Source organism: Nesoenas mayeri (assembly GCF_963082525.1).
Source record: "Nesoenas mayeri genome assembly, chromosome: 4".
NCBI lineage: Eukaryota > Metazoa > Chordata > Aves > Columbiformes > Columbidae > Nesoenas > Nesoenas mayeri.
In genome coordinates, this window is record NC_137540.1 from 2,436,985 (window position 1) to 2,448,114 (window position 11,130).

At 40.7% G+C, this 11,130-nt stretch overlaps 1 protein-coding gene across 1 annotated transcript in view; it reads right to left on the reverse strand.

Moving 5' to 3' along the window:
* CCSER1 (coiled-coil serine rich protein 1) overlaps positions 1-8,178 on the reverse strand; it is a gene marked incomplete at its 3' end in the record, with an annotated part of 374,341 nt that extends 366,163 nt beyond the window's left edge. Inside the window, exons 1-2 of the mRNA XM_080343892.1 lie at positions 6,691-8,178; positions 5,943-6,130 (exon numbers count right to left, since the gene is read on the reverse strand). Coding sequence (XP_080200018.1) covers positions 5,943-6,130; positions 6,691-7,996 — 1,494 coding nt within the window. The 5' untranslated portion in view covers positions 7,997-8,178. The remainder of the gene's footprint in view (positions 1-5,942; positions 6,131-6,690) is intronic.
* Between the last annotated feature and the right edge of the window lie 2,952 nt (positions 8,179-11,130).

The following is an 11,130-nucleotide window of genomic DNA, read 5'->3' on the forward strand; positions in this document are numbered from 1 at the left end:
TTAAGCACACATATGAATAAAAAGCAGTTAAGTAAGAAAAGCTGAAGCTCTTCTTTTTGTCCAAGATGTCTGTCTGAGCAACAGAAACAGGCTTTGGTGAACAGCTTTCCATTAGCCTTGGATGGATTAACACTCCTCAGCCCATTGCAGATGTTCAAGACAGACTGTTACTAACCATTTTAACTCCCCTCCCAGGATGTCTTTAGTCTCGAACACTGCATTTTAACTACGTGTTGTGCACTGAATTCCTCCAGCTAATACTAACTCCCGCTTCTCAAGTATCGATGCTCTTCTCCTAACAGCTCTCCAGACTGTTCATACAGTTTTCAATCCTGCCCAGTTATCTGACACTAATATTCTTCAAAACCAAGAAAGCTTCTCAAAGTACCAAAATGCAAAAATGTTTGTTTATCAAGAATTAAAAGACAAAAATACACATTCCTGTCTTGAATTTAAAGCGTATTGATTTCAGAAAGGTTTGTGTTGTTTCAAGGGTTGTGGGGTTTTTTAATGAAAACATCTATTTAGTGAATTTTGAAATTTGAAAAAGACAGACATTGAGCTGTTCACCAGGCTTATGTTATTACAATGAATTTTATTAGTTCTCTTGAAAGAGTGCTATGAATACAGAAAATGACCTCTGAGGTAACACAATGTTTTCTAACACCTCAATCCTTTCCTGAATATTTTTGCCTGCTTCTCCATTAAAAGGTGAACTAACCTAGACAGGCATTCCCAAATCTATTGTCTAGATATCAATCAGTAATATAGCATGCACAATGTGATTCTGAGCCTTTAATGGGCCAGTGTGCACTTGACTCCAGACCAGCAGACACTGTTGCTGTGAACAGCAAGCTCTGGGGTCTGCAGACCATGTTGCAGCCACTGGCACATCCCTGACCCAGGGTGCACTTAGTGCTGCCTCCAGCAACGCGCTAGCAAGACTGCAAATATAATGATTTGAGTGACACAACAGCATCTCCATTTCTCACTCCATTACCTTCTTTGTATCAATCAAAGGGATCAAAGGTCTGGAAAGAGCACCCTACCTTGAGTTGCTATAGCCTGAGGGAAAAAACACTGTATTTATTCTGAGTTGATTCTCACATAAGCAAAAGAATACAAATAAGCAGCTCACAGGAAAGCACTGTAGAGCTCTGACCACAGGACCACTCTTGGTCCTGCTGTCTGAAGGACCCACCCAGCAGGCAATGACATGCACAAGAAACAGCAGGAGCTTGTCACTCTAACAACAAGATGGGCCATTTTCAATTGTTATTTTCATACAAAACAAATGAGTACAAACTACCTGTGACTCACCTGACCTACATGATGAAAAACCCAATACACTTCTGACCACGGGATGTTTTATTCAACAACACTGTATAATGCATTACCAGATATTTCAGTGTAGAAAGAAATCTTTCCCTTCATGTGGGGAAAAAGAATCCTTAAAAATAACATCAACCCTAAAGACGAGCAGCTTTGGAGCAAACTTTCTCTTACTATTAACTGCCAAAAACATTTAGGGACTGTAGTGAGACTCACACACAAGTGTGTTTTGTTAGAAAAGATCCAGTTCACCCTTTTGGGGGCTATAGTGACTATGTCCTTAAAAAAGTACACACAACACTATTACATAACTATTAAGTCACATCTAAATTAATTTCTGCTAGTTACTTGATCTCAAGAATTAACTCAAAACATCTAACTACAGCAATCTGATTTTTATAAGCTCTTAATAAGTTAAAAGAAGTATATTACACCACAGAGATTAATTTCCCCCAGGGTACGTAGCTGAAAAGCTTCTAGTTGACTTGACCTAAAAATCACAGACAAAACGCTTAAATCTCAATTTGCCATTTCAATTTTTTTAATGCTAATAGTAAGTGAAAGGCACTTTCTCCATGCTAAATTAAGAATATAAGGCCCAAATTACTACTTACCTATGATCCACAGTTCATTCCTATTTAGATTGCACTTTTCAGCCTTATACTATCAAAGTAGTCCTGACAGTTCTTGCTTTACGCAGCTTGCACAGTTTCTTTACACGAGGGAGCAAAACGCCAAATTCATTGCAAAAGGAGAATTTTTGTTACATTAGTACAAAGCTCATTATAAATGAACTCTGCCAAGTTCACTTCACATGCGGGGTGAACTGCTGCCTTCCAGGATTTACTTGAACAGTTCCATAAGAACCGATGTTCCTAAATATTCTCCCCTGAGAAGCCCAGCATAACAAGGAGGAATTTGAATTAAGCAGAGATCCCAGAATTCAGTGACAAAGTGTAACGTCTATTTTAACTATGAAAACACTTTCATGAATATTACACATATCAGAGATATTGTATGTATAGCAAATTAACCACAGGTCGCAGGTATTCAGAGAAAACATAACCTCGTTAGTTCTAAAGAGGGCTGTGCAGAGGACATTGAAAGAGTATGTGTGTTTTGCTTTCCCAGTTCATATATTTATAACAGTTTTGGTATATCTGGAAAAGGCTGATTTGTTTGTGGGTTTGGTTTTGGTTTTTACCTGAACAGAAACTCTGAGCACCCAAATCCTCTCCCTAACCTTTCATTCACTCCTTTCCAGCAGCTCATCTGCTGTTCAGACATGAATCATTGATATTGTCCAGCCTGTGCTTGGAGAATGTGTCCCATACAGTTTTTCCAAACCTCTACAAGTCGCATTGACAGGTCACAAAAACAAACGCCTTCAATTCCACTTCCAGGTCTGGCAATCACCCACTGTAGTTCATAAACCATTCAACTCATATTTTCAACAGTATCTGCCAGCTAATGTGTTGGTGACATATTGCATAAAAATCTCATCTTCCAAAGGGTCTCAGTGTAGACTGTCAGAAAGTATGATACATAAGGTCAAGTCCATTCTCAAGGAGAAAAGAGCAGGAGAAAATAATGTTAAGACAACCTACAGCAAATACAAGAATCGTCTCAATCTTCTCTAGACCAGCAGTTAACCTCCTTTCAACCACGCTCGGTGCTTCATCAGACACCAGTAAAATATCATTCTATTTAGCACAGAGAAGAGAAACATGAAAAAATTTAGCCCTAATTCACGTACATTCAGTGAAGTCCGATGGAGAAAGGATCCTGTGGCTTCTCATGTGATGTACCAACAAGGTCAGAAGTGGTGCTTAACACTACTCAGGAAACATTAAAGATCAAGTCACCTGTGAGAAGCACTGATCACACTTTCACAAGTTGCAGATCTCTCACGAACACGAGGATAGATTTGAACACAGTGGTTTGGTTAATTGCTCCATCATCACAAATACCATTTCTAAAGTACACTGGAAACCTGACTATTAATTGCAAAGTCACCCCAAATCACCTCAGTAACAAAGCCTGGGTACAGTGACAGTACAGTGCACAGAATGTCCAGGACACCTAATTAAAGTCTAGACACCAGCTGTTAATTAGATAATTATCACAAACAGGCATTCCAAGCAGGGGCCATAACACATTTCCACTGAAGTGACCTATGTTTTGCCTTTCTTCTCCCTCCAGAAACACAATCAGAATCTCAAATACTCACAGTTTGTATGTCTTATTTTCCCACAGTTTTGTGTCTTTATCCTCTTATTCAACTGGGAACCAGATACTATTTTTTTGCAATGCGTTTATTCTAATTTTCTCTTAGATTTCAACTACTCAGGCTTACATTCTTTTCAACGGTCTTGATATTTCAGACCAGTCAGGTCTCTTACCATGCTGCTTTGCCTTTTTCTTTCTTTTGGCCTGTCCTACACATTGGCAATGCAAACCCACCTAGCTGGAGAACAGCGAGGTCAGCCACAGCTCCCATCAATCTTCTAAGACATACTTAACTAGTCTATACATTATGTCTAAATATTTAAAGTTGTAACTGATGACTTGATGGTTGGAACATTTGTACATAGCCATACGAATCTCTTTAAATTGCATCAGTATCAACCATGTTCATTTGGAAAGGGTCTATTATACTGCACAGGCTAATCAACATTAAACTGTTCCAAAACGTGTCCTGAATTACAGTTTTCGCTTTTCAAAAAAAAATTACCATGTAATGCTAAAACTTAAAACCATTTTTAGTGAAATGGTGGCACCTTGTGGCAGAAATCGGTCACTGCAAGAACGATGGCTTAGAAACGATTGTGATGAAAAACACACATTAGTAATGTGAGTAGTTAATTTCAAGTGTCTGTTTATGTTCATTATTTACACTACTATGGAATTGTCATGTTTGTAAACTTCTTTTTAAAAAACACAAACTTTCTGGTCTCTCTAAATGTCCTTTCTGAGCAGCATCGCTCTTGCCCAGATTAAAAACCCCTTTCAGCATCTCCCAAGTGAGTCAATGCCACTCTGGGGACCATCTTTGGAGGTACCCATGTCACCACGTCCTGCAATACACAGCAGCATTTGCAAGCCCAGCCACAAAGGAGACTTTGGATGACACATGGAGACACGTGAGTGACATTTACCAAAACAAGACACAGATTTCACATCCTCTTGAGAAAGTCCCAAACCCCAGCCTCCCAACCCAGTTTCCATTAAGGGGATTTCACACTAAATCAAATCCTTCTCTGGGAACCTATTTGAAATGAGCAACCAGGTACTAGTGTGGGCAAATCTTAGATAGAAAGCCAATTTTAGCCCTCCTTGGCCTCTCAGGCCACAGAGATGTTAAATCCAGTGGCAGCCAAAGGAGCACAAAGTCAAACTTTGGCTTGGGACTGATAGGAGTTGTTGAGTTTTGGTATGAGCCTATAAAACCACACCAAAAGAGCACAGAACTGGAAATCTAGCATCGGTTTTTACCCATCTGTTTCACAACTCTGATAAACTGAAAAAATTCTCTCTTACAAAAGGCAGTTGTGTTCACATCTGAGTCTCTCAGGGATGGTTTGGTCCTGCGTCACTGTGACATAACAGCTATTGGGTAAACCCGAAAAAGGAAAAGCCCCTTTGTTTATGTAGTTAGTTTAGCATGGCTAAGAAACTTGGAGCTTTTTGCTTTCTATGGAAAGCTGTTTTCAGATACAAGTACAAAACAAATCCTCCTTTTTTTCAGTTAGTACGTTGAATACAATACTTCAGACTAATAACAGCCATAAAACTTGTTTTAGTGATACCCATAAGCTGAAGAGCGGATGCCATTGCTGTAGATGTTCAATCTTAGCATCTTTATTTATCTCACTGAGACATACATGTGCAAGTATAAATTACACTCATCCTCAAATGTTTATTCTTACTAGCTGTAGGAAACCACAACCTTGTCAGCTAGTCAGTTCTTTCTATTCTTTCACTAAAGAGATTTCCAAAGCACTCTGCTGCAGTTATTCTGATCTATCTCAGCTCTTCCAGACCTCAGGACCCTCAGGTGTTCCCACAAGAGATCCTTTCCTCTTCCCCTTACCTTGTGCTCAGAGCAAAACCATTCAGACTTGCCACCAGTTTCAAAAGAGCTCACTCAGACCTTTCAAACGAGCCTCCTTACAGACAACTTCATCTCTGTACAGCTTCTGAATCTCATCTCACTCCTACCAGACATACAGGTCCATGAAATAACTCACACAGTAACCAAAAAATGTTGCCACAGAGTAGCCCACTGTACTTAACCTCAGAAACAGTCCTACTGAATTTTGCTGCAGTTCTCTCTCCCAGCATTTTTCTTCCAAGCAAATCAGCAAAGCCTGACAAGAAGAATCTCTTCACAGAAAGTACACAGACACTTTCATAATGCCACACCCTGAAAAAATACTTTTAATATCTGTAGCTGAGCCTGTATCATATTTTGGAAGCCTGAGACAGATGCTTTTTTTTTTTTCCCCTCCCCTTTATTACTATCTACTACTCGTAAACTTGCTGCTTCTCATTCTAGTTACATCAATCACAGAAAATCAAAAACCTGTGCATATGAGAATAAAACTTACCATGCTGTTCATTTTTGAGGAGGACGAGCTTGCTCTCTGCTTCCGCAGGCTGTTCAGCTCTTCTGTATTTGCATCCCTGGGTTTTATGATCAGCCGGCTGCCTCCAGCAGTACCTTCTGAAGAGGATCTCAGGCGCTTCTCAACAAATCTGCCTTCTCTGTACGGACTGAAGCTGTTGGCAAGATCAACTACAAACAGAGAAACAATCAGGAGTCAATACAGACAATTAACCTCTATAAATATTTTCTTAATAAGAACACTACTTCCCTTGACATGACTGAATTGAAAGGCAGTTGCACAAGATGTTCTGTAGAAAGCAGACTCTGCTTAACCAGATAGTGTCACACAGAATTTGCTGTTCAGCCCCAATGACAAGCACACTCAGCACACTACAGCCCACAGCTCCTCGCGGAATCCAGAAGGACCTTTGCTCCATCCTTTCCTTTCTCCCCTCCTTCTAGGACACTTCCAAACCACTGTCCAGTAAAATCCCCCAGAGAAACCATCGCTGGTCCACCGGTGTCAAAACCCAGCCTGCCTTGTTCTGCACCCAGAGATAAGTCCAAGTTTTGTAGGGACAGGGCACAGCTTCATTCGTACCACACAGGACAGGGGTGCACACTGGGTTTGGTTTCTGTCTGACCTTCCTAGCTCAGCCCTGTATCCGCACCCTCCAAACAAATCTTGGAAAAGAACCGAGGACGAAAAAACCCACAAAATCCAACACTGAAAAGACCACGAGACATACCTTTAGAACGGTTTGTTTCACAACCTCGTTGTGTTCTGAAGGACTGAGGTTCAGAACGTGGGACGATCTTCGCCTCTGTGACAGGAATCGCCTCTCTCGTGTGCGTGGTTTCAGCTCTGGTCCCGCTCAACTCTTGTGCTTTTGGAGACAGTATCTCTGGTTCTTCCCTACGCTGTAATGCAAAGGTTTCTACATGTGCATTTGCAGAGTTCATTTCTCCTATGTGCCTGGCATCGTTACTATGTAGTTCATTGGCTTGCAACAATACTTCTGTCTGATTAGCAGCTGAGGTTTTGAATAAGGTATTAGATTCAACGCTACACGAGCTTGCGTGACTCACAGGAGATACACCAGCAGAATGGCCAGTACTTTCCACAACATCCATCTCCCTCACAGGAGCAGCAGCAGGATTCAAGAAGACCTGAGAGGCAGAGACATTGTGGCCAAAATCCTCTGCGAGCAGCACCCCAGTACCACTGCTGGGCAGAGCATCAACCTCCGAAACAGAATCCTCCGTCAGGGCAACAAAATCTGAGGGGGTTTGCGCAGACGTGAGGTCGGCTGAGAGCAGCGGGGACTGCAAGGAGCTGCCCAGGCCCTGCGGCGTCTCGGCCGAACACGGAGGAGGGGACTTGGTGATCACAGATTCGCTTTCCGTGTACGATTTAACCTCCAGTGAGCACCGGGATTGCTGCACAGAGGAAACGGACTGACTCTCCGGAACAGGTTTGGAAAACTTGTAGTGTGATGAAAAAGATTTAGTGAGAAGCTTTCGTGTGGATTGTTTGACGGAGTGTCGGCTCTGCTCCTCCGCAAAGCCCGAATCATCACCCTCATTCTTCCCAGAGCTTATGCAATTTATAAAGACATTCTTATTAGCCGAGGGCTCCTTTCCCTTTTCAAAATCGTCTGTCAAAGACCTTGTTATCTTCTTGCTTCGTGAGCTGCCAAAGCCAACTGAATGCCTCCCTCTGCTTTTAATGTGTTCCTCTAAGCTCAGTTTTTGCAAAGTGCTGAGAGGGGACTGGGCACCATTTGAGATGTTCACATTTTGGCTGGTCGCGTCAGGCTTCTGCTCGCTCCCCTTCCTGTTATGGAAGCTAATGGAAGGAGTGCGGAAAATACTGCGGCGCTTGCCTGTGCTCCCTGAGCTGGAGTTGGTGCTGGAGGGGGAGGACGTGTGGACACCAATGGCATTCGCAGATGAAGGTGAGGAAGGAAGGGAGTCGTGTCTCCGGCTAATACTCCTCCTGAATATTGGCAACCGAGATACTAGAGTCGATCGTCTGGATCCTGAGTCCCCCATCAGGGCACAAAGTGTCCGTGGCTCTTTGCAGACAATAAACAAATCTGGGAGGAGGAAAAAAAGAAAAGAGAAAAAAATATAAATGATTCAGCCTCAAAGTGCACTTGAACAGGCTTTAAGTCAGCCTAAACATGAGATGCCAACATCAGTTTTATGTACATTTGCAAGCTGTTGCATATTGAAGGTGTTTAGAATTTCAAAGTGATGTTCAGTAGGTGGTGCTGAAAAGCCAGCAGCTGAGCAAAGATGTGGCTCAAAACATTCTATGGTGTTATGATATATTATACAATGCAAATCACACTGGATAACAATATAAAATCTACCTGCCAAAAGATATACCAACATGTTGCCCAAATGCCTTTGTTTTTTGAAGTTCTTAGGATAAGTCATCTTACAAACTGTAAGCTTGCTTAGAAGAGATGTGATCTTTCACCACCTGAGTAGAACAAAGTATTATTTTGTGTTCCTACGTATTCAGATCTTTGCAAGAAAACAAGAAGATTTAGATTTTCAAATTTTCACCCAACTTTCAGTTGGAATTTTCATTCCTTGACGTGCTCCTGCTCCAGGCTGTAGGCATCACCTCACAGCAGAGAAAATGCTGGCATTGTGGTCAAGCCAAAATATGCACCAGCAAAAATTCTTCATAAGGAACTATGAGTTCCAGGAATCTGTCAAAATATGGGATCCTGTTTCTAGGTTTGAACTTTAAGGTTTTCTTCGCACACTTCTCTCTAATTTTCTTGTAGCCCACTTGCATATAGTTAGCTATTTTTGCAACAGTCACTTGTCATTTTTTGTAAATGTTTAAGCACTGAAAGCTTATTTTGATCAGCACAGCAGATCTACTAAAAGAAAATTAATCTTTGTGAAATACATACAACTTCTACCTCCTTTTTGTTCTTGTTATAATAAACTGCCACTGTGAGAGACAGGACCACAGAGGGAACGATGAAAACATGTGATATGGAACCCCAAGAGAGGCTGTAGGTGTAATACCCAAGCGCAGCTTCGTGAGCTACAGGTGTTCAGCAGGTAGGAATAAAAATCAGATCATTTATCTAATAATGCTTGTACCTCAAGTGCAAAAACATACACATTCACCTAACGAGCAATTTAACACGCGATATACAGGTACAATGAATTTATACAGTGTATATATATACACACATAGGTAAAAATAGAAATGGAAACAGAATATTTAAGGAGTAATGAAAGTACTTGAAAGAAAGGGTAATGAGTAATTTCAGAGATTATTTCTATTTAGAAACTGGACTGTACTTTCCACGTTAACTTCTTTTTTTAGATGAAAAAGCCAGCAGAGCTCCAGGCTGCACAAGCACTGCCGAGAGCCACAGCACCCACGGGCACAGGAATCAATAAGCAATTCTGTACTCCCAGATGAGAGAAATGGCTTGGGAACAGTCACTAATTCCCACAAACCATCCGTGATGTCTGACGACACACTAAATCCAACCTAGACAATACCCAGGTCCTGCAATTGTAATTATTGTTATTTTTGCTGGACCCATGACTATATTCAGCGTTGGCTTTCTGGGCTAACAATTTTTAATAGAATATATTGCCTCTAACTGTAGATAATAAATACGCATTTTTTCAGTCGTTTTTCCTTCCTTGCCCCTTGGAGGAAGAGCACAAATAATCAGACAACTTTTCTCTTGTTGTCTAAGCATCAGGAGGAATTAACTATACTGTTCTTGTAAGGTCTACAACAGCTATCAGAGGATATTTCTTAAAACACACACATCCATGTACACATACATGTATATACAAATGCTTGTGTGCATATACAGTTTGAATACTTCAAATATTGTGAATAATTTATTAACATATTGAATATTAATTGCATATACCATTTATATATATATATGCACACACACATCTTGCAGTGTAGAAGTGCCAAAGTTAAGCACTGAGTTAAAGCGCAAAATCTTCCAGATTTAAATGGGACAACAATTCTGATTCTAGACAGTCAATCTAGGACCTGATACAAAGCTCCATGTACCTTAAAATAAATTATTGCATTTTTAGAATACTACCAAGAAAACAAGTGAACAAGAAGGATCAAGGACAAGTGACACTCCAGGAAGGTTTTAAATTAGATCAAGCTCCTTCTTTAGGATAACATATATTTTGCATCATTATCACATAATGTGACCAGTCCAATAATAGCCTGCACAGTGTTCTGTACGGCAGCCTTAATCTCAGTCAAACACACAAACCGTCACTTTGCAATAGCTTTTCATTCTAAAATCCAGTTCTTGCTGAAACTGACATTTACCCCAACAACATTGCTGCAGTAGACACATTAACATTTTTCTTTTTATGGAATGGATGCTTGGTGCACACTTTTGCATGAGACAAAATGGTATACTAAAGGCAGATAAACTATTTTCAAAACACTTAATTGAATTGGACACCAGCAGATGGGGCCATGGATCCACTTGTTCAGTGACCGCACGTGTAAAAAGCTGCTGCATTTCTCATTATTACTTTTGAGGCGCAAGTTAGGACTTCAAATGATTTGTGAATTTTACCAATACCATAATTGCACACACATACCAAAAGCTAACATATGCTTATTCAACAGAGAACTGTAATGAGTGGGCCGGTACCAACGCTCCCTTTATAAATAACCAACCTGCTGCTACCTCTCAGCATTTTTTAAGCAAAGCTTTCTAAATATGTTCTCCTTAAAGATCCACCTCCTAGACACATCAAACAATATCTCCCATGCAAAGAACCATCTGAATTAGGCACCCACATTTAAACTGGGAAATAACTTGACACCCAACCTGATCTTAAATCGGAGCAGAACATCAATGTTCATCCGCTCCCTTCCTCTCCCCTACACAGCTGTATGATTTTTAGGCTGCAATCATAATTTCAGGAAGACTATATATTTTCTTCAATGCTTTCAGTCAAGAACCGTATAATAAAGCAAAACACACAGGACTAACATGTGAATCTTAAACTGTGAATATACTCCATCCCTCACGTGCGCAATACCGTAGAGCAGAAGGCAAGGACCACAAGACAGACAGACTATAGACTACCTGGCTCCAGACTTACACATAAATTAAATTTACCCCAGGATACTACAAATATCCACA